Source organism: Catharus ustulatus, chromosome 15 (genome assembly GCF_009819885.2).
Source record: "Catharus ustulatus isolate bCatUst1 chromosome 15, bCatUst1.pri.v2, whole genome shotgun sequence".
NCBI classification, from domain to species: Eukaryota; Metazoa; Chordata; class Aves; order Passeriformes; family Turdidae; genus Catharus; species Catharus ustulatus.
This window is the reverse complement of record NC_046235.1, coordinates 13,538,775-13,563,084: the sequence shown is the minus strand read 5'-3', so window position 1 is coordinate 13,563,084 and position 24,310 is coordinate 13,538,775. Positions and strand designations below refer to the sequence as shown.

Genomic DNA, 24,310 nt, shown 5'->3' with positions numbered 1-24,310 from the left:
CCATTTTGCTGAAATTTAAGCAAACACATTTTCCTTTCCAATAGCTGTAATATCTGTCAGTTACTCACCTGATGCTCTGATTTTTTTTAAGCCACAGTAAGTCACTCATGTTTTTGAGCCCTCATTAACTACTGTAAAAATCCTCCCAAGGTTGCTGTTCATTTTCTCCTGTGTGGGCAATTTTTGTACCAAACCAGATAATTTTCTTATACATGAGATGCTCAAGTTCAAGCAAAATTTAATTCAGGGCACTGCTGTGTCTTCTGCTATCAGTAATTCAGATGAGATAATGTTATATGGGGTTCTTCTGCTGGATAATTTTTGAGTCAGGACAGAAAAGCTGTTTGGAAGTGAAATGCAGAATTTTCACTGATGTATTATATGGTCTTCCTCTGCACAGAAAATGAAGTCTTATGAGCCTACTTGCACCAATCTCTCAGGAAGAAGAAAGGTCAAACAGGCATAATTTTAGCACCCTAGAAGTAACTTAGGACATTTTTTCCAATAGAAGAATATAATTTTTGCAAGACCAGGCATCTGAGATGTTGCCAGCATGAGAAGAAGATGCTGTACACATCCTTCTGGAAACTCCACAAAGCAGAGTTTCAAATCAGAAAGTGATGCACACCTGAGCCTTGCTGACCTTGTTTGTGCCACCAGTCAGCAGCATCTCAGGGGGCACAGACAGCACATTCCTATTCTTCTATTCTATTCTATTCTATTCTATTCTATTCTATTCTATTCTATTCTATTCTATTCTATTCTATTCTATTCTATTCTATTCCATTCCATTCCATTCCATTCCATTCCATTCCATTCCATTTATTTTATACATTCTCTACTTTCTTTATACATGTATTTGTAGCTCTGTGGCCTATTGTATCCATGGCTAGTTTTCCAAGTACTTTCCCTAGGCAGAAAGAAAAAACACATCTCAAGGCCCCAATCTTATCTTGATTCCTTCTGGGAGGTGAGGCTGAAAAAGAGCTCTTCAAGGCACATTTTCATAAAGTTTAGTTTTCATCTGAGGGGGGAGGATTTAGAGATGGTTGAACAGGGGGAAATTGCATCACCTCTTGTGCTCCTAATCAGTGATTTTTGTCAATTTTGCTAATTTGCTAAACTTACAACACTGTATCCACTCTGGGGACATTTTTCCACATCTGCTCCTGGAGGCCTCCAATAAAGACCAATCTTTATATTACCTCCTACACTAATATTTTCTCAAAAGTGTGTTGTTTTATTTCTAGCTTCCTTAAGGCATCACATAACCTCCACCAGCACCACAACTGCCAGCAAAGGGAAACTGTCCATGTTCTGAGTGCTGACACAGGTGATGTAGAATGGCACAGCAAAATCTGCTTACCTTCCCTACTCAACACTGTTTTTATCTTTATTTTTCCCTGCTACCCCTGCCATCAGCAATCTCGTACACTTATCTATTCATCTTCAAACAAAAAAAGAGCATTTGCTAAGAGAACCACGTGGACTAATGCACCAGCAAAGAAAAAAGAGGCTAAAACACCATGTGGCAGCTGTCTTTCATACCTTTCCTTCAAAGACAGGTCACAGGAATGTCGCCTATTTAATGACAAGGATTTTTCTGGGCCCAGGAGAGCTGATGCTCTCCACTACTGACAGCAGTCAGCTCACATCCATGGCATAGGACAAACAGATACACAAAGCCAAGGTTATGGGCAAAAAGCCTGAACATCAAAAGAATGGAATCCCAGAAGTTTCTAAGCTTTTTGCTCTGATAGTATTGACTGTATTTTTTTTCCTCTTTGTGGTTGCTAGAACTGATGATCTCAAAGGCTGAGAACAAAGCTTAGAAAAATAAGACTCACAGAAACAAACACTTTTAAAAGTTGCCAAATCTCTTTGAGTTCCAGAGGGAAAAAGAGAGAAAGAGAGAGATTACTGCAAACCCCCAGTGCCAGTGCACCCCACAAATATCCAGGTTAGCTCTGGTAAAAGCTAACTGGGGTAGCTCTGATGGGCACTGGTTAAAGAGCAGGATTTCAGCAGTTTGCAAAGCCATGAACAATGCCAAGTTTGGCTGGAGGAGAGGCAGAGATGCTCACAGAAACCCTTCCCTGGCAGGGATGTTGCAGTCAGACCTTCATGGGATGGGCAGGGCTGGGGAGACAGGACAAGCTGTGTCTTTAGCAGGCACAGCAGGCGCAGAGAAGGATGTCTGCCCATAGCCTAAGGTGCAGAATGGTTTCATTTTGTTTGTGAACACGAAATATTATTGTCTCACCTTGGCAACAGCAATTTCGCTGGGAAAGAAAGCTGTTCCTGCTAGGAAATACCAGCTTTCACTTGCTGCTGTCAAATCCTGCTCAGCACTTTACTACAGCTCACCCGGAGCAGCTGCTGGGCAAACACAGCAAGGTTAATGCAAGGCTCATGGGTTGGCTGTGGCCAGACAGGGAATTCCTCCATTCCAAAATGTGCCTATGGATGATTTGTAAAAGACCTTATTCAGCCTGTGCATAGCCTTGCAAACTCTTTTTGCATTCCTGATGGAACACCAGTTTGAAGCTGCTGCAGCTGGGCAGAGGTGTGCTGCTGCTTGGATTTTCTGCCTGGGTATAGCTCTGAACAAGCATATAGCTAAAAAAAGGAATTTAAGTGAGGTTATCCAGAAGTGTTTCCCAATATTTGCTTCCAATGTGCCATTTCCATAACTGTGTCCCCATTTTTCCATGCCCAAGTAGGTTAGGCAAAAGGCAGGTGTTGAAAATTCCTCCCCTTGCTCCAGCTAGTGCAGGAAACCTGGTGGGTACAGAACTGAGGATTCCCTTGACCTGATCTTCACATGGGGTGGGAGTCCTAAACTCAGGACTGCCTCAGCCAGCACAGGGCACAAAAACCAGCTCATCTGGAAACCCAGCACTTCCAGGTTTTAGCTCTTAATTTATTCTCTGAGGACTCAGTGCTCCAGAATGAGGCAGTTCCTCAAACTGGGGCAGGTTTCCAGGCACGCGGGCGCGCACGAGGGTACGGGAGTGTGTGGGCAACGCACGCCCTGTCATCCTGGGACATGTCTGCAGGGGAAAAGGGGGTGTTCAAGGTCTACCACTAGGAGTGTGAGTCAGTGGGAATAAATTACAGCACACTACACCCTCTGGAGGCTCTAATCCAGCGATGAGATGTCCTCAGAAGAGGGTAAAGCTTACTGTGATCTCCTGGATCAGAGCGTTCGCGCCAGGGTTTAACCCTGCCAGATGCCAGCTTCTGCCAATCTCTTATAAAGTTCCTGGCTATCCCCACCTAGGGAAGCTTGCTGTCCTTCCTTGCTGCCCTGTGGTCTCAGAAATGTGGGATATTCAGGCCCTTTTTGCCATTCTCCTTGCTAAACCCATCATCCAGTAGCTCTCATGTGGATACAGCACATTACAGGAACTGATTTTGCTTCTGGTGTCTGAACCTGCCCACGTTGTTCTGCCCTGGAAAGGACCTTCTTAACCTTGAGGGATGCCAGAATTTTTTAAAAAATAATTTTCTCATGTTGTCTGACACTTTTTCTTTTTTTTTTAAGTATTCCCCTCTCTGACTTTTGGCCCTTGTGCGATGCTGGGTTTTAAGGGGCAGGAAAGACCAAAGGTAAAACTTGAATTCCTTTCACTCTACTCCTTCTCCTCAGAATTCAAGCTACTTGGAAAGCACACCAGTGGATTCTGGTGGTCCTGTCAGACACTGTGGGACCCAAAGCCCCCTCCACCGAGCTGCAGTGGGAGACAGAATGTCCCTGCAGAGGGGCTGGAGGAATGAAAGCCTTTTGCTCCAAGTTAATTATTTATTACCCAAGTTGGCTGAGTATGCAACCTCTTCCAGCCAGCTCTGTCCTCTCAGCATTTGTGCAAAGGCTGAGAAAACACATTAAGGATGGGATGAGTGTACTTTGTCTGGGTGAAGGTGGGAGAACGTGATTTCCTAAGACAGAGGGAAATGTCCTTCAAATCTCCTACACCTGAGTGTTCAGTTCACCTCATGCCTTTCATGCATTTATCCTTATGAAACTGTGCAGAGATAAAAGGTGGCATTCTCATTCAGCCTTCCACGTGGGTGTACATAAAATTGCACAGACACACTCACTCCAGTGACTCCAGCTCACTTTCCTGCTTAACTTTAATGAAGGGCCTTTCATAAACATCCAGGACCTGGGTTATGGCAAATAATAATTTTTTTTTAAATTAGCAACTGAAGTTATTGTCTGCTCTGTAGTTTTGCATGTCTCCCCCTGCACAAGATAACATTTTTGTCTCTGTAATTACACGGTAGGCAGCCAGCACAGGGTGCAGGGTCAGTACAGGGCACTGCAGGGTAATGATGTGGCCATTTTTGCCTGGTAAATCACAGAGTTATCTTGGGACTGAGAAAAGGAGAAGGGCAGCAACTGCTTGACTAATTGGTAGTTTAAAGTTTAATTACCCCAGGGCTGACGTGCTGCCTCCCAGATGCAGCTCTGTGCTGGAAGAACAGGTCCAGAGCTGCAGAGGGCTCAGCCCACAAGGACACAGGGGAGCCTCAGCCCAGACTGCCAGCAGCAGCCCATCCTCTGCTGGGCATCTCCTCGATGGATGGACACAGCTGGGGAGGAGAGGGTAGGAGCTGTGGTGTGGAAAACTTCTATTTCTATCTCTTACCTCTCCCCTAATCTCCCCAGGCAAAGCAATTTTCCATCCTCCAGTGAGATTTGCTCCAGGAAGATGGTCCTGCCACTGCCCAATGCTGTCCTGTCCTCAGGCAGCACCTCCCTGCTCTAAAGGGAGAAGCCTTAAAGAAATCTTTGCATTCAGTTCTGTCCCTAGAGCCATGGCAGTCAGATTTCGTTTAGCACTGAGGGGGGAATGATGAAATGACTTTGGTTTGCATCTGTCATCCAGCCAAGGTCAGAGCACCACAAACCCCAGCACACTTGGAGATACCCTGCAGATAATCCTGTTGTTTCAAGAGGGAAAACTCCACAAGGAGAGCACAGCAAAAGAGTTTGGTATTTTTTTTACCTAAAAAGTGGATGAGAAAAAGGGTACACAGTTCAGTAATTATAAATATAGTGATTTAAAAAACTGTGAGATAGGAAAAAACCCCACTAATTTGGGAAACTCACCATATTTGCCAGAATGTAGTGGTACCCATTCCCATTCTTTTCAAGCTTGATGATCTGCAAGACAAAAACCAAGAATAATTAGCAGAAATCAACTAAGGAAGAACTTCAGTTATCTGTCTGCCTTTTCTCACTCTTATTTTTCCTTGCTGAGACTATTCAGCTGTGAGCAGAAAGACATAGCAAAAGAAAAGTTCACAATCTTATTAAAGGATGGCCAGAGCCTTCACACATGATACCTGAGCAGCAAATCTGAAATTTTACAGGACAAGACCCCCAGGAACATTGTACAGGCAGGGAGAGAAAACAACCAAACCAACCTGTTTCCTACAGCCTCAGGGGAGAAAAAAATAAAAGCCTTAACAAGATTTGTGTTTCAGACACCAAAGGGACAAATGGGGAGCTGGAATCTGTGTGTCCTATGAATGCAGATGAAACACTAAGCAAGACAAGACAGCAATCTTGCACATCCTCCAAGCTACAGACCCTGCTGCAAACACCTGCCTGGCAGAGATGGCTGCAAGTTTAGGATGTGGGTACATTTTTCTGCTTCAGTGCACCAGTGTAGTTCCAAACTACATCTCCAGAATGAAGCTGTTTGGGCAAGACACAGAGAATTCCCCTGCATGTTCATTGAGATAATTGATAGATTCATGTGCATGGTGTGCTTTATATGTGCTTTGCTACTTACTCTTTTTTTTTCCCTGACACTACAGAGCCAGGGTTTTATTTTCTTTTATCAACACAACCGCTTACCAATCTGTAAAAACTGAGTTTTTCTATGTTAGCTGCAAAAGTTTCCCTTTCTTGTTCCTTTTCCACCTGTTGCAGATTTGCCTGTGACTGGAGGGAACAGAGGAACTGATCAGATGACCCATGCCCTTTTCTCCCTCGATTTAAAAAGAGTACAGAAAGAATGCACCTAAAAAGTCTGTTATTCTTGTTGACTCAGTTTTTTCATTGACATTCCACTCTGCTGATCTCCAGCAGCACTGTTAAATTCTTATACTAGAGTCAGACACCATCTGCATTTGAGCCACTCTACGTACAGAAAGAAGGAAGTGGGAAAAAAAGGCCCAAACCAACATTCCCTCAAAGCCTGTAAGAACATGAGATTTGCCAGTTTCTGGGAGAACTGTGCTGTTTCCATTAGGTTTCTTGGCTGGCCACACTAGCTCTTATTTCCATTGTCATACGAATTGATTCTCAATTGCTGCCTGCATTGCCAACACACAGGCAAAATCTGCACAAACTGCAGTGAGGACAGAAAGATCCTCACAGCCAGAATAATCATAAACCCACTGCTGTGTCAGATTGAACCAGAAATCAGTCTACCCAGGACTTCTCTGTGATACCAGGCTGGCAGCAGGTACTTGAGAAGTGTCAGATGAGGGCAGACACTGATCCTCCCCATGGGACAGCACTCCCAGATTATCATGAGCAGCCATTTAGGGATTTCCAAATGGATTATAAATGAGCTGACACTTGCTCTGTGCAACTGGTTCGTCTGCCTTAGCCTTTCTCTGATGAAGTGTTCTTGTATGCATAATAAAACTCATCTGGTTCCCAGCATTAACGTGGGGGTGGCAATTAACTCCAGTGAAGGCTTCACTTAGGAGCAGCTCCTTGCACAGCTAATGCCAGCTCCACCAGCTTGCCTGCACAGGATCCCTCAGTGTGGCTTCTGTTGAGCTGTCTGAAACTCTCAGATAAAACCTCTCTCTACCTAAAGCTATGAAGATATACACCTCATTATGGGTGGTTTTCTGAGCATCTTCCACTACCACATCTAAGAAGCAAAACCAGACCAAACTTGTCCCTTTCCATTCATCAGCTGAGAATGACCTTTGCAGCAAGTCCCAGACCTTGTAGGAGCAAGGAGAATCTCTGGTGCACTGGGATGTCTAAGAATTATGATCCAATTCCCCTTTTCTCCAGTGTCAACAATAGCTGGCATTGGCTCCTTCGGCCCCAGCTCTCCTTTGTTATTTTATGAGGTGTCAGAGCTGATGAACCAGAGAGGGCTGCCATCCAGCTCTCCCTGAGCTGTTCATCTTACAGCCCATCCTCCTGAATTATGAAGCTCGTTTCCTGTGTTTTACACAGTTATTTGTGATCTTAATTTATTTTAAAATGCTTGCTCAGTCCTAATGTGTCCGGACAGCAGTAGCAAGCTGAGGTTATAATAGCATTTATCACTCCTCCTGGCTGTGGTGAGAGGCTGTGCTGGGCTGCATGCTGATTGCTCACTTGGGCCACCTAGGTTTCATTACCCACTTCTTAATGGGCAAGTTTGACATCTATTAGAGAGAAATCCTCTCAGAGTGAAACACTGGCAGAGGAGAAATTCCAGTTACTCATTTTAATGAGCGACAAGGAAGAAACAATAGAGGGCTTTGATGGAACACAACCCACCGAGTACTTATCCCATTAAGGCTACACAGCACAACCCCACGGCAACCTGCCCTGATCCAAGGCCTGGCTCACAAATGACAGACACCTTGGCAAAGATAAATCAAACCCTTGAGACACGACACAGAGAAATATCCCAGAGAGAAAACAGGTGATTTTTAACACACAGAGCTCTGGCTCCTCCACAGCTGCGTCACTGGAGTGTCAGGGCTGCCTTGCTGGAGTCACTGGTGCTGTTTGTATTTTGTGTACAAAGGAAAAATGAAAAGCAGCAGTGTGGGTGTAAGGGGCACAGCCATCCCCAGCTCTCCTGCTCACCATGGAGCACAAATCACAAACGCACAGCCACCAAGAGACAGAGACAGGCTTGTCAGGGAAGAAGGTAAATGCATTGAAATGTCCCAAGAGGCTGGGGCAGCTCTTGGAATCCCTCAGCCAGTCAGAGGGACAGGGCAAACAGCACAGTGACATTCCCACAGAGACATTCCCTCAGTGTGGTGAGCTGAGAGAGCAGCCAGCAGCCCAAGTTACAGTCCCAGCTGAATTCCACGTGATAACGAGCTGAACACTGTCTTTGAATCCCTCCAGTCATCTGTACACCATGAAAATCCTGGCATCACTTTCTCACACTGGGATAACTACCTCTGCTCTCAGAAATCCTAATGGACTTGGAACAAGAATGTAAAAAAGGGTGAAAATGGACTGCACAGGTCTGAAAAAGTTGCTCATAGCCCTATCCCTCACAGGACTGTTACCTGCCAGGCACAGATGTCTGCTGGAATTGCTCTGTAATTTTTGTAGTAAAACACAGCTTTGTACCTCTTCTCCCTGGGAACTAATTTTTTTATAGCATTGCAAAACAAATAATCACAGTGTCTGGATTTTTAGTGTTCTTTAGTGTATGAATAGCTTTTCCTATACCTAGGTTTAACTCTTGCTCCAGTTATGTGAAGAAATTTGGAAGAAAGACTTATTTTCCTGCTCGTATCAAGAAGACTAGATAATACTTGACTATAAAACTTAACATTCTGTGAGCCTAACCAGGCTTAAAAACCTGACACTATTAATCCTAGAAATTTGATATACTCTAAAGAAAAGCCAAATTCACTGCCTAAGTCTTGCCCAAAATTTTGTTCAACTGCAGCTGCTCCATTGCCAGAGAGAAGGTTTTACCCTCTGGAATAAGCTGTTTTCTCTTTCATGAATGTGACCTTTGCTTTGAGGTTACAACCTGCTCTCTGCTCTGCTATTACACGTGACAGAGGAGCACCCAGAGACATCCAGCAAGGATGGACTGTGCTCGTCACTGAGCTGTGCATCTGGTGAAATGTCAGTCCCTGTCCCAGACAGGGAGAGCTCAAGTGTGAGATGACAGGTACCTGTGCAGCACGGGGTTAGAGTGAGCTGATTATGAGGAGTAAAGCAGTGGAAATTGCAGGGCCCTTTCCAAACTCTTCCAGTGGAGGGGAAGGATTTGGCTGTAGGTGTGAGACAGAAAAATCTTGTGGCTGAAGTGTGGACTCAACCCGCCCCTGGGCTTGCATTTTTCTCCTGTCCACAGAAATCCATATTTAGGACAGATACACCACAGTCCTTCTGTCCTGCTGGCACAGGTGTGGGAATTTGGTGCAGCACATGGAGGCTGGAGGAATCTGACAGTGCCAATTCACACCTTAACTCAAAAACTGGAGAAAGACTCAGCAGCATCAGGAGGTGCCACATCTTGTGCACACTGCTTGGAGGAATTAGCACAAAGCACACCCATTGGGGAGCAAGGGGGTGTAAAGGGCTCAGCACAAGAGTCAAACAAGGAGGAAACACGGAGCAGTGGAGCTCACTCAGCATCAATTCATGAGAGCTTGTGCCATTCCTGCAGCTTTACTGTTTCCACAATAGCACAGCAGAGAAATACCTGCAGGGCCAGCAGCTGCAGGGCACACACCCCAGTTCCAGAGAGAGCCACAAGGAGACAAGCACCAGGCAAGAATGGGGAGAAACAACCCTTCCCAGCCTGTGTGCAAGACCCTCCCAGCAGGCCCACACCAGCACAACCTTGTTGAGGATGATGCTCAGCCTCTCAGATTCGCAGTCCACCACCACCAGCCTTTCCTTCTTCTTCTCCAGCTCCTGGAAGAGCACTCGGTAGCCCTCCTCTGTTGTTGTCAGGATGTTGACAGCTGTCACCTGCCAGTTCTTCTCAGCTGCAGTGTCCAGCACTTTCTGCAGGACTGACAACCCTAGGGTGGGAAGAGAAGGGGGAGAGCCAGGTTTTAGCTGTGCAATGGCATCTTTCCATCCTCCTGACAGCCTGTGTGGCTGCCTCGAGCCAGGCTGGAGACAGAGTCACGAGAGTGCAGCAGAGTTACAGAGAGCAGCTAATAGTCTACATCTCACCCAAACTCAGCTGGGCTGGAATTAATGACTCCTGCTTTTTCTGTCCTAGCTCAGATGACTCCAGGACTAATTTTCCCTTGTACTCAGCAGATCAGCCTCGTTGATCAGGCCCTGCTGTGGGATACAGATAAGAGCTCTAATTCCTGTCTGTCTGTCTGTCTGTCACTACCCAAATAACTTGATTTCTCTCAGCTATAGTTTCCTTCTCATCTCTGATCTGCTTAGGTTGTGTGCTCCTAGGGTTAGGGACACCCTCAGCAATCACAGCACACTGTCACACTCAGCATCCTTCTCTCCTGGTAGCATCTCATCTGGAGACCATTACTTTTAGAATTATGCTGCCTAAATTACCTGCACAGCCTTCCAGAGGAGATGCCCATAGCAATTCTCTGGAATAGTTTTGGACACCCCTAAACAACCCTGTACTTTTGGAATATCCAGTGTGCCCATGCCTCATGACAACAGAAAGCAGATGGGATGCTTTCATATCTTCTCCTTGTCTCTAAAGCCCGTCCTGTCCTTTCAAAGATAATTGTAACTACCAGGACAGAGATGTGAATCACCTTTCCTCTGCCCTATCCTCCACAATCTGCTTTGCTTGCAGCCTCCAAGCCTGGAGCTCTAAAGGCATCTGAGAGCTGGGAAAACTGCATCATGGAGCAACGAGCTCTCTAGCCCTGTTTGGGGCTTAGAAAGTTAGGTAATATCTTCCATTATCCCACAAAGGTTTTTATTTTTTTATGTGGAAAACTGACATACACCAACATGGGGAATTTGGAGATTTCCAAGCTGCCTGCCAGAAGAACACATTTCACACCTTGCTGTGAGCTTAGGTGAGACCTGAGCAAGTGTTCATCTCTATAAATTTGGGAATCAGTGGCCTTGAGTTTGACAGACCAGTTCAATATGGGATCTATTGTATAGAAATAATTTTCCCATTTCAAGTTCCAAACCATTTGCATGTGAAGCATTTCCCTCATGTTGGTGAGGCTCAGATCTGACCCCATGAGCACACAAACACACAGACACACATTCACAGATATACACACACACACACACACACACACACACACACACACACACACACTTCAGGGGTCAGGCTGATGCTTCATTTAGATCAAAGCTCACCTTCAGCAGAAAGGGATATTAGAAGAAAAACAAAGAAAGAAGGCACAGGTTGACCCAGTACCCACAACCTTTGGAGGTAAAACTCCTTCTAGACACAGTGTTTCAGTGGCTGGTGACAGGGCTGTGACTCACCCCGGTCAGCATCGTAGATGTACACGAATTTCTGCCAGCTGTAGTGCTCGATGACGCTGATGAGGGCATCCTGCAGCTCGGGGCGCAGCTGCAGCACGAACTGGTTGGAGGTGTCCACGGGGAAGCTCGGGGTGATGAAGCACACGTGGAGGGCCCCGCAGAAAGACGTGAGCATGTTGACTGTCCTCCGCTCGTAAAAGCCAAAGATGGCATAGACGCCCTTGGAGAACTGGGAGCAGACTGCGGGAGCAGAGGGAAAGGGGGTGAGGGCAGGAAATCAAGGAGGTTTCTCAGCAATGTCACCCAAGTCAAGCTTTTCCTAAGATAAACTGCAGGGTCTCTCTGGGCTACATCATTTCCCCCCAGGTGGGTGGGTTGGTGGAGACAACCTGTGAAGAACAGGGCTTGTGGCCATGGAGTGCCCTGCCCTTGCCATCCGCAGACCTGATTTACTTCTGATAGGAAGAAATTACTCCAAAGAATGAAATTAGGGTCTCCAGGACTCTGCTGAAGATTTTGCTGCTTCTGGGGTAAAATGGGTTATCTGAACATGGGAACCCCTCAGCAGAAAGAGGCTGCTGCAGCCCTGGATGCATTCACGGGGCAGAAGGAAAGCCTTTGCACAGCAGCACAGCCCTTTGTGGCCAACAGCTCCAGAGGGAAGCCATGTGTTTGACCTCAGGAGCTGAGGAAACCACTGAGAGAGCATCTCAGCAAAGGTTCACCAAGGTTTAGCACAGCCACAGCACAGCTCCAGGGGGATCTGTCCTGGGGCACGAGCTGCTGGCACTGAGTCAGAGCCTGTGACACCAGGAGGGCGTTGGTGTTGGGAGCACAGTTTTGGCAGCTCCTGGTTTCCTCACAAAGCCATAGAGACAGAGCTGTGAGCCCGGTGAGGTGTCTGCAATGTCCTGGGAGTGTCCATCAGGAGGGCTCGCTGGGTTCCCTCCAGGTGCTGTCTGTCTGTCTGTCTGTCTGTCTGTGCTCAGCCCCTGAGCAGTGCAGGGAGGGCTGGACCCTTCTCTGGAGAGCACTTAATGAGATGGTGGGAGCTGCTGGGAAAAGGCCTCAGGATCTCAGTGAGACAGAGTTCACACTTTGGGTTGTAAAACAGCCCCTGAGACAGTCAGGCTCATTTAATATCATCCCTGTTTATGGCACATCCCAAGTTAGTGTCAATAAATCTCCAGTCTGGGGGTGGTGGCAGTGACAGCACTGCTGTGTCAGAACTCTTGGCACGAGTGTCTCCTCCTCCTGTCACTCTGACTCTGAGGACCTTTGGCTGTGACATTTGTACTGACTCAACACTTCACACATCACTTGCCTGCTCTCCCAGCGTGGGTACAGGCAGAGGAGCTGGATGTGACACTGTGACATCCTGGGGTCCCTCTGCACTGCTCAGAACCCCCTGACCTGATTTCTGCCAGTACCAAACCTCCTGCACGTGTGGCTGGAGACAGACTCCCAAACATGAGCTTCTTGCATCCTTAGCTGGGCTCCATGTGAGCTCTGTCCCTGCAGCAGGGACCCAAAGGCACTCCTGGCTGGCTTACAGCCATCCTGGAAAATCCTTGCTCCTCACTTTGCTTCTGCCAGCACCAAACATTCAGAGGGAAGAGCAAGGAATGCTACTTCCCACTCTGCAAAGCAAGTCCCTGCTCCCATCTCACCCCTGAAATGGAGCAGCCAGGCTTTGTGGTGCTGCTGAGAGCTGAGAATGGAATCCCATAAAACTGAAGAAATTTTTTCTTTTGTCTTGGAGCTGAGCCCGGTTTTTGGGCATCCCAGTCCCGCAGTTTGCTCACAGGGTCACTCATCCTCTTCTCACTGATTAGCACCTGTGATCTCAGCATCTTCCTCCCACAAGGGAATTTGCTGTTCTGCAGGGCAGGGATGCCTCAGAAAGCCCAAACCGAGACGGAAATAACCCCCTGTTCTCTTTATTTTCACAGCAGTGCCTCTCTTTGCAATCAGCAATTGTGTCTGTATCAGCTGGAGTCAGTGCCCTCATCATGAGACTGACACATTCAGGAAGAAAAGCAGCAGATACAGATGGAAATAGTCTGAGCATCGTTTCCATGTGACTGGAGGAGTGGGTCTAATGAACGGTGCGAGGTGCCATATGTGAGAGATCAGAACGTGATCTCCAGAGACCCAGGCTTCAGCCTCACTGAATGATTAAAGAGACATTTTCAGGACAGCTGAACAATCCACTACAATTAACAAGCCAGACAATAAACTTAGCTGGCTTGGTTTGTTTTAGACAAGGCATGGCTTCCTTGGATTTTCTTTTCTATTCAAAAGGAATCTATCATTTCTCATGTTTTATTTTTTTAACTCTGTGGCTCAGTCATGCTCAGGATTCCCTCCTACACTGTTCTGAGACATCATCAGTGCCAGCATTTGAAACAGATTGTACCAAAGACAACTGGGAGAGTGAACACTCTTTATCATTAGTAAGTTTGGAAAGAACCCTCACTTGCTCTGTACTTGCAGGATAAGAGGGGCTGTGGACAAGGCAGATAATTTGGGAAAAAAAAATAAAGAAGAAGCTTGCCAAGAGTTATCTCCCAAAGAAAAACAAAGAAACTCTTCTGTCAGTTAATGTGAAAAAATGGAGACTGAGAGCTCTAGCCACCTTTTTGGGACTGAACTTGGCATAAAGTAAAAGCAGTGGCTGCAAAATTATGTAAATCTCAGGGCTATTTTAAATTACAGATGCTCCAAATGAATTTACATAGCAAAACTAAAAAGAATTTACTTGCTTGTTATTTAATATGCTAAGAGATTGCTGGAACTTCTTCACATTTCCTTCAATCGTTTTATGAAACAAATTTGTTAATTATTCTGTTCTCATTTGATTGCTCTGCAACTTCCTAATAATCTACTACTAAGAATTGTAAACCTTAAGTAGAGGAAGTAAATATTTTAAGGTTTCTTTGTTTTTGTAGTGATGAGCAGTCACTAGCCTCTGACTGATGGATTTCTAAATAGATTAAGAAACGTAAAAAGGATGAAGATTGTCCTGGAATGGGAGGTCTGAGAAGTTGATCTCTGGTCACTTGGCTGGTGACAACATCACCCTTTGCTGGCTGTGAGCAGCTGGCTGGCCCCAGCCCAGCTTTTCGGGCAGAGAGCTGCAGTCAGCTCCAGCAGCTGAGTTTGGACAGTTCTACCTCCAGCTCGTTCCTGCAGGCAGGAATCTGGGTGAAATCCAACAGCATAAATGTTTGCCTATCCCAGGATGTGAGCATGAGTGAGGAGGGTTTGCCTGGATGCAAATGCAGACATCTGTGGCTGTTTGCATGTGCTGTTTGTGCCCTCTGGGCTGCAGGGTGGGAAAGGACAGAAAATATCAGTTCTGGGCTGTACCTGTGCTTGTGTCTTACATTGAATTTGTAATTTTTACAGAAGAGTTTCCCTCTAAACCAGGTGTCAGAAAATATAGTCCATAATGATTGATAACCGTGGCAACTACTACAGTGCTCTCCCTGATCAGTCTTGTTTAATTGTCAGTCTGGGATTTGTGGCTGAGGCATTCCCAGGGTGTGCTGCACCAGGCTCCATGGACACCCCACATCCCTCCTCCTCCAGGTAAGGATTTCTCCCTGAGATCTCTAGTGTTGTTCAACAAGGAAAATTAGGTAAAAGCAGTGGCATTAACAGGATTTTCACCTGATTCTGCTGAAGAGACAACCCTGCTCTCTGGACACACCTCTGCAGAGTGCCTGCTGCAGTCAGGGCAGGCAAGAGCACACTGACTGCTCCAAAAGCTTTTCCAGCCTTCAGCTAAAATCAAAATAGTTTGTAAGTTCGTTAAAAAGTGGCTGATGTGGTGGAACAAGCAGGGGAGGCTGCCCCTCTCCACCTGTGGTGTGGTAGTCATCAGGGTGCTGATGTGTCCTTGAATTCAGATGAGGAAAAAGGCATCTGTGTGATTCACTCATTCTTGGAATCCACAGGCTCTAGGACCTCTAGTCCTGCAGTGTTTCTCAAAAGTTCTCTTTTCATATGGAAATGTTCAAGGTAAAGATGTACATCAGAGAGAAACACTGATTTTACTGAAAGCACACAGAGGAGAGGACATTTATTTGGGAGTTGAAGAGAGGCAGCTCTGGCCACCTTTGCAGATGCTTCCAAGAAAAAGAAAAATACATCAGTAAACACATCAACACTCACAACTTTAAATTGCACATTTTCTCTGTGGAAGAGGAAAGCAAAAGAGGTGTTTTCAGTCTGAAAAAATACATGGTAGAATTTTTTTTGGCTGCAGCTCTTAACCAGAGGAAGTAAATGAACAAGATTGATTTCTGAATTAGGAGAGTGAGAGGCATTTTGTAAGCAGGTGTTTGACCTGATCTGTGTTGTGGGTGAAAGATAAATGTCAGATAAAACAGGTATCTCTTTTAGGTTTTTGTTAAAGAAGATAACCCAAAAAGTTTCTCTCAGAAACCATCACCATGAAGAGGGGTTGAAATAGTTTTAGGATTTGAGGCAGCAGGAAAGGCAAATGGGCTGCACAGAAGGATGGAAATGAGGATTTGGTCTCCAGCAGTGAAAACTGTGCATTCTGCTGAGAATCTGCAAACAAGACTGCAAAAAGGGAACTGCTCTCCAGGGACACAGCTGGGGAGGAAGCCTAGTAGGAGATCCTGGCAACTGCTCATCTGCCGTCCCTTTAGAAGCAGAATTTTTACCATTTCACTGAGTTTAAGACTAGAAAGGGACATTAGATCATTTCTACTGACTTGTTGTATCTCATGGACTATTAAGTTTCCCCCAGCTACCCCTGGAGGGAGCCAATAATATGGCTTAGTTGACTCTTAGGAGATTCAGCTGCTGCTTGTGCCTCTGTCAGAGAACAGAAGTAGCAGAGACAGTGCTAATACCCAAAGCCACAAGAGTGGTAAAAACCTGATTAAACTAAATATCCCCAGATGTTCCTCACAAATGACTCATGTTCTCACTGGCAAGAGGGGACAGACACCCCAGATGGTTCCTGCCACATCTCAGAGACCATCCTGACCCTGGAGAATGTCATGGCATCTAGGAGAGAAAACACAGCATCTTCTCCAGGAAAGCTGTTCCTACAATGCTGAGCTGCACATGTGACCAAATTATTCCCCACAGCCCAAACAACAAAAAAAAAATAGAGAAAATATGCCAAAATTATTATTTCTATGTCTTATATATCTTAATATATCTTATTCCAAAATAAGAAGAAATCTTTGAAACCACTCAACCCAGCACACACGAAAATGAAAAAGCGCCTTTTAAAAATTGCAAGATAAGCGTAGCCAGACTTTGAGGGTAATAAAACAGTGACCCCAGTGATGCCAGTTATCCTTAAAGATGAGCTCTGCAACGCCTGCAGCCCCAATACCATCTTCATGTGCCCAAACCTCCTGGGACACAGAACCAACACCCTCACTTGCAGCAGAACAAACTCTTTGAGAACAGTGGTGTCAAGCAGCAGCTCCCACGTTTCCCTTTGCTCACTTGGGGTGTGTGTGTGCACATGTGGGAAGGAGGAGGGAGGAGACACACATGATTATAATAGTTTCATATATAATTATTTCATATAATAATTTTCACGATTTTACGATTATAAGCCGCATCATTTTGACTAAAATTTTGGTCCGAACCTGGAAGTGCGGCTTATACTCAGGAGTGGCCAATATATGAACAAAGTTCAGAAATTTGCCAACCCGGAAGTGCGATCCCACAGCAACCCTGAGCCGAGCTGAGCCTGCACGGCCCCAAGCCGAGCCAGTAAACCCCGCGACCCGCGATTCTGTTACTAATTGGCAACTTTGTGAAAGTTGCACGCGGATCCTCGCTGCGAACGAAAGCGCGGCTTACAACCCGGTGCAGCTTTTAAATGGACAAAGAACAAAAAGTTGCCAACACTCAGATGTGCAGCTTATAATCAGGTGTGGCTTATAATCGTGAAATTACTGTAATTCTCAGCATGCCCTGCCTGGAGGCGACCCTCGCACGGCGATGGAGAACGTGACATCAGGCTGGCAAAGCTGGTGGGGTTCCAGGGAAGGAGCTCTGGTGTCTGCTGCAGCGAGGCTCAGCTCAGCTTTCCTCCCGAATGTTTGTCCTCACAGCTCTCCAGCGCGGCGGAGGTGCCAGAGCACATCCCAACGACAGCATGTTCCCACAGATTTCTGGAGCAGGGGAAAGCCAAACAGATTCTACACTCCCCCATTGTTCCACTCATGTATTTAGCTGACAGCAGATATGTCCTACATATTTGATCAACTGCATACCAGGCTGATGTGCTATCACAAGAAATGCATGTTTTTCTTTCAAATGTGTAAAAGGCACAGAAGAGTGCTCCCCTCCATCATTTCCCTGCACTGCTGCTCTAATGATCCTGGAAGCTGGAAAGTAGCGTTGATTTTTACATAAAGATCTGCTTTCCTTGCCTCATATTTAAACAATAAGCTGTGACTGAAGAGCTGCTCGTAAGTGCACATGCTGATAGCTTCAGTTTTTTCAGTTAAGTTTGCCTGCCTAGCAAATAGGTCTTAGTTTGCCTGGCTGACAAGCATGTTTCCTGTGAGATCAAACTGGATCTCTCTCACATGCCACTGAGTTTTAGGAAACAGAAAGAGCGTGTTGGTTTGGTCACCAAAAATTTACAGCATGGACTCTCAGTCATTTAAGTGAACTTCTGAATTAAAATCAGGGTGGTGGGAGATACAGTGATGGGCAGTTGACTTTAATCTCTCTAAGGGACAAGTTGAAGGTCCTCACTCTTCCACTTCTGTACTTCAAATCTTGAAACCTCCTTTTATTTTTCTACTTTTAATGCAGTTCTTATCCAGCGTGACTACAAAACACAAGGAAAAAAATCCACATATCAAAGGTCTTAATGAGGTCACTGAACTAGTTGAAATAAGGAAAGAAGGAAAATGGTAACATTTGTCAAGATTCTACTTGCTTGCTTTATTTGTTTTTGAAAGTATTTTTGCTTTGGGACTGCTGATACTTTGTTGAGTCATATATAACCAAGAATTAAATATACTGAAGAGTTTACAGTCAACACAAGCTATTTCTAAGCACTTTTAATAGGAATTAAATGCAAATCCCCTATGAGGAAGACACTGAAATCAGAAGCATCCTTAAGAGGGTCACATTGCTTCTGTGGTTGGAATTACATTATTATTCTAATAGGGGCAGTTTGGCTAATGAGGGTCCTGTGGTTAACAGATGAGATTATGTGTAAGGAGAAACAACTCCATTGCCATCTCTGTGTCAGGTTTGTTATTTAATCATTGTTTGGAACTTTGCTTGTGAAGCAACTGCTTTTCTCTGAGCCCATCTGTTCCAGTCCCTTTGGTCAGAGGCTGACTTTTGCACTGTGCTCATGCAGACCCAAAATAAGACCCCTTTCTGAGCTGGAGGCACTGATGCCATGCTCTCAAGCTGTGTAAGGCTCTTGTTGACTACTGCCTTCATCCCTCCAGTGTCCCATACCAGAGCCACAGCTTTTCCACAGCACTCCCAGCTCTCATAACTTAAAAACAAAAAAGATGTGCAGAAGGGCTCTGGTGCCCGGAAAAAACTCTGCACTTTTCAGCTCTGATAAAATATCTGACCTTTCCACCTTGTCTCATTGTTTGAATGGGAGTGCTTTGCTCCATGCTGGTCTGGCTCCTTTCTGGGGCACAGCTAGCAAACCCATTTGGGATACAGTCTTCTGAGAGCCTTTTGCAGCACATTTTGCCTTTGAAATTCTTACAATCATAGAATGGTTTGGCTTGGAAGGGACCTTAAAGATGTGCCTGTCTGACACTGTCATCAGGTGTGCTGGGCAGTCTGGCTTTTTGCTGTGTCCAGAAAGAACCCAGCAGAAGTTCTGCTGTGCTGGTTTCCCTTGGAGCAGCAGGAGCTCTGCAAAAGCAGCTGAAACTTTCCTGACCCTCAACCCTCACCTCGAGCTCCCCTGCAGCCACTCTAGAGGGAAGGAATGATCCCTCATAGGGCCCCTGCTGCAGATGGATGTTCCTATGGGACCCACAGACCCAGGAGATCCCTGCTCTCATCTAACCTTCCACAATGAAATTGAAAACTCATAATTTGTCCTCATTGAACTCTCTGTCTGAGGCAAGACATAAATATTAAAGCAAGATTACTACAAATGGAAAAGCGACAGCAACATTGTAAAAGGAGATGAGGAATGAGGATTGAACCAATTTTCCTTCTGCTTTTAATAAGATGGCCTTTTGTGTCATACTGGTCCTTCTGGAGACAGTGCTGTACAAGGAAAACTAAGTCCAGGATCATGGTGTAGATTCTGCTGGGAAGCATGAACAAACAACAGAGGGAAAGAACAGAGCACCAAACCCCCAGCACGTTAACACAGTACACAGCACACCTCTGAGTCCAACACAACACTTAATTCTGGGCTGTGAGTGCTGAATTATTGAAACAGTAAAAAGAGGGGACTGAGGAGTGGGAGGAGAGAAGATAAGCAGTGACAAAAAGCAAGTGTGTCACATAGGGAAGGTCTTGCTGCAGATGAAATACATTTTGTCTTCAGTAGCTTCTTTTCTTTCCTTATTAAGTTTTATTGGTTCATAGACATTAAAGCCTCAGACTGTCTTCAGTGCAAGCCTCAGGTTCTGGTGGAGATTTTGTAAGGGTCTGTCTGAAACTGTCTGCAGAACTTTATACTTACCAAGGACAAACTCCTTCAAACAGAACCTCTCACACACAGGACAGGGCATCACTGAAGTGGCAAGCAGTACCTAAACCCAGATGACACATTTTTTATAAACACTCACATTTTCTATCCACTTTCAGGGCTACATTACAGGTATCTGCTGAGTTAGCAAAGCAGATGCTCCAAAGCCTACATGTGCTATTGCTGCCCCAGAAGTGCCACCTCTTCTGCACTCACTGGAGCCATTAGTTTTCTGGGAAGAGGAGAGAAAGGCACAAACCCAGCAAACTATTCCCAGCACACCAGGATTAAGCTCCAGAGCACAACCCTTTTGTGCTACCTGGCTGCACACTGCGTTCACCTGAGGTCTGTGAAAGCACCAATGGTTTTGAAACATATTCAACATCTCAGCAAGGGCTGAGTTTGGTGCAGAATGACAAGATCCTTTGACATCTGAGAGTGCTGGTTTTTGTCAGCTTAAGTGCCTCCCTTGGTGGCTCTTTGCTATAGTCGTGTCTTGTAGGGTTTTTATTTTCCCTTTTCACATTAATGTTCCAATCCATTGTGCTTATAGCTTTGTTCAGGGCTACTTAATGTCAGGGGGAATATTAGCATTTCTTCCCTGTCATTAGAACAGCTTTAATCCTGTCTGCATTGGGAGGGCAATAAATGATAAGAGTTACAACATTTTGATTTCCACAGTGCCTCAGAGCACCGGGTTTCACAGAAAATCCCAAACAAACAAGTTTAAGCTTGAGATCTTTTAAACCCAGTGGGAGACTGTGTTGTCTGGGGAGCAGGGAGGCAGAAGTGTGACAGATGGTGAGATCTGGACCTATGGTTTGCAATTTTATGGTCTCTGGTGAAATTTCTGTGCGAGCTGCTCGCTGTGGGTGGTGGAACAAACAGTTTACATGAAGTGCATCCAGCCAGGGTGCCCAGATGGAGCTTCTGTGAAGGGGAGATTCTTAAACCAAGGCTGCAAGCAGCTCTAGAGGCCAGTTCCCTCTCGTGGGAGGTGAGCACATCCATCCCTCTGAGTGATGTGAATGGTGGGGATGCAGGAACTGAGAGAACAATTCTCTGTCCCACTGCTCCCACAAACCTGTGGAACCCCCTTGGGAATGTGACCCAAACCATCAAATATGATCCTGGCTACCCAGCAAGACCTTCAGCACAAATAAAGGGGAATTTGAGATTAAAAAAAAAAATCTTAGGTGAAATTTGTGTCATTTTACCAGCATGGACTTTTACAGCTACAGGCTTCTCCTGAATCTGCACTTGGACCCACAAACATCATCTCCCACAGCAAACTCACAGGACTGAGGAAAAGATCAAGATGTGGAGAAGCTGCAAAGCACATCACCAGTTATACAAAATGACCTTACATACACATCTTTTTCCTGGAAGACCTTTGGGCAACCAAATCCCTTTAATGTTAATGACAGGGGCTATCACATACAAAGCAAAACTTTGGGAAAGCCTTTTCAACAGTGTGTTTTACTTGCAGAGTTTGATATGTCACAGTAAATATTTATGCTAATGAAAGATGAAAAATCATCAACTCTGCACAGGGGCCAGTGAAGGCACCAGGAGCCTGACAGTTATCCTGCTGGGGTACTGAGAAAATAACCTGAAAATGGGATGTGTAGCTTAGGGAGAAGAATGTTAGAGCATCCTTAACATTAGGAGAACACTGAGATGCCTTCCTGACGTCCCTACTTACAAGCAAACACCTTCCCTACTGATTTCTATTCTGGGAGAATTTTTAAGCTGCTGGAGAAAGACACTCTCTAGTCAGCTGCAGAGAGTAAGAGAGATCATGTAAAACACTCTGCAGAAATGCAAATGGCAGGGAGGCCAACCAGAGCCCAGGAAGGGGAATTGCTGCAAATCTGGGGGTTGTTCATCATTCCAGAGCAGTGACACTGCACACACGGATGCAGGTTCTGCCTCCAGCAGTCACTCAGTGTAAACCAAAGCCAGTGACATGATTTAGGCAGCTAGTGAGAAAACCCTGCTGCTTCTCAGCAGAAACTTTACCTGTAAATATTATTTAGACAGAAAAGCAGCAGCAGACTGGGGGATGCTAATTTGTACCACACCTCACAAGCTTTAGAGATTCTTCCCCTATTCACCAGGTGTTGCTCAACACTTCTGTTGGCATTACAGAGAAATGCCTCGAATGAAATCCATATGTTCATGAATCCAGGGTCACTTGCCAGCCAGGGGCAGGCAGGTCTGGCACAGAGAGGCACCAGGAGAATCAGCTTTTCAAGGAGTGGAAACGTTCCTTGGATTTAACAAAAGTTGTGCAAGACAGCTGAGCCATGGAAATCTTCACACTTCAGGTGTTGGACTTGCTTCCCACAAGGAAAACTGGGGAAACAACACCATATACTGGACTCTAACTGCACAGTAAAGTGAGCACATGGGTGGCTAAAGGTAAAATTAACCTCATTAGGGCATCATTTATTACAGAAGCCTCTGGGGGAAAGCCAGGGGGTACTACCAGCTGCAAGAGAAGGTTGGCAGGGCAGAGCTGCTGCCACTGGTGGGGAGAACCCAAAAAAAAAACTTTGTGTGGAAGAACAGGTAAAAAGAAACACCCTTGGGACAGTTTTTTTTCTCTTGGTGTTTGCAGGAAGCCCGAGGTGCAATATAAAACCTGTGATTTTACACCTCTGGGACTGTCCTACCTAACCTGTGAGGGCTGTGATTTTCTTCTCTCTACTGCAACCCACTTTCAGTGCTGAATGTGGCAGAGAGGAGTGTGCAGTGTAGCCTTCACTCTGAGCTCTTGACCCTCCTGCTAGAGTAAAGATTCATTTCCCTGTGAGAGAAATTCTTTCTGGCTGCCTGTATTTAACATGGCAGTGAACATCTGCAGTTGTATTTCCAAATAATTTGTTGTGATCATTCCTCTGCACTGCTAGTTCTGACAGTAGAGCAGTGTCAGCTGAGAGCCTTGGTGGCATTTCTAAAACTTACTTAAATTACTGAGTTGGCTGCTGAGTATAAATTACTGAGTGTTTCTTTAAAGAGGAGATGTTGGGATGATCTTTAGGTGATTTGGGTGTGTAAGGAAGCCATATGGTGCATTCAGCCTCTGAAAATTTGGCTTTTGCTAATGTATACTGAAAACTTCTCTGCTGTGACAACTTTTACCAGTGCACTGCTGAGGGAAGATGCTTTTCTGAGGAGCAGTGGAAGAACTGGGGTGCCATGTGCAGGTTTGGTTGACAGAAGGTCCATGTGCACCTTGCACCACCCTGATGGTGGAGCTGTAAATCCATGCCTATAATCCACCTGCATCCTCCTGCAAACTCCTTTCTTGAACATCTCATGTAATGAGAGTTGAGAAAAGCATCAGCTTTCTGCCTGGTTACAAATATTAGACTGTGCAATATAAGTAAGACAGCTAAGAAAACCTTTATTTCAGTGTAGAAAAGGTGTCTACATTATAGTTTCCCTGGTAACTACATCGAGGCCAGCAGAATTACACTGGGTCTATCTAACTATGGTTTAGCTTTGCCAGCTGGGAACACATCATGTTTCCTGCAGGAGGCTGCAGGGATCCAGGACCTGATCTGTGGGTGCACTCAGCTGTGACTCACTGGTAAAATGTGCTTGCTTCACGTCTGCTTGAGCACAGGTCACCAGGTCCTCCTCAGAAGCATCCTCAGGCATGAAACCAAAAGGAATTTGTGATAAAAGACCCTTGAGAAACTTTTCTTGACATCCTTGTTGGAAAAATCCTTCAAAGCAAATGGATGGGAAGTAACAGAAGTCCAAGGAGTTGGGAAAGCTGGATGGGAGAAAGGAACAGGGGAAAGGAGATGCAAGTTTGAGGTTCATTGATGGGAGAACAGCCATTTTAATTTCAAAATCAATTGGAGCTTTGAAAGAGAAAAACAAAGATGAAAGAGAGTGTGAAGGGGGGTTGAGTGCAGGTGCATTCAGAGATCCAAGGGTCAGATGCCTTTTTCTGGCAGGTGGGGGAGGAAAATGGGCATCAACCTGTGGGTCACTGTTTCTCCTCTCTCTGAATGGAAAAAGGAACGTTTTTTCCCTCCTTGATGCTGACAAGTTTTAGCTAAGATGGGTTTTTCCAGACCTCCCTGCCTGCAGCCCGGCAGTGTGTCCTGCATGGCTGAGGCAGCAGCTGTGCAAGGACACACAGACACTTTGGGGTGCCCTCACACGGACCCCTCTGTGTCAGACGATGTAGAACAGCCCCATGGCAGCACTTTCCCTGCAGAGTGGTGACATTTCAGCAGTGCCAGCCCTTCCCCAGGGGCTGGTGCCTGCTCCCCAGGGCACTCCCTGGAGCAGGAAGGTGCTGACAGCAGGACAAGGCAGCTCTGCAGGGCTGTGCTGCTGCTCTCCCAGCACACACACACTTGGCATCTCAGCCAGCCTCGGGATTTTGTGGCCAGCTGTTGAGT

At 45.7% G+C, this 24,310-nt stretch overlaps 1 protein-coding gene across 4 annotated transcripts in view; it reads right to left on the bottom strand.

Annotated features, from left to right (window-relative positions):
• The window catches only part of GRIA1 (glutamate ionotropic receptor AMPA type subunit 1), a 122,391-nt gene that overhangs the window by 53,733 nt on the left and 44,348 nt on the right, over positions 1–24,310 (bottom strand). For all 4 annotated transcript variants that reach the window (XM_033073072.2, XM_033073073.2, XM_033073071.2 and 1 more), the window contains exons 3-5: positions 11,183–11,422; positions 9,581–9,765; positions 5,120–5,173 (exon numbers count right to left, since the gene is read on the bottom strand). In XM_033073072.2, the coding sequence (XP_032928963.1) occupies positions 5,120–5,173; positions 9,581–9,765; positions 11,183–11,422 (479 nt within the window). The remainder of the gene's footprint in view (positions 1–5,119; positions 5,174–9,580; positions 9,766–11,182; positions 11,423–24,310) is intronic.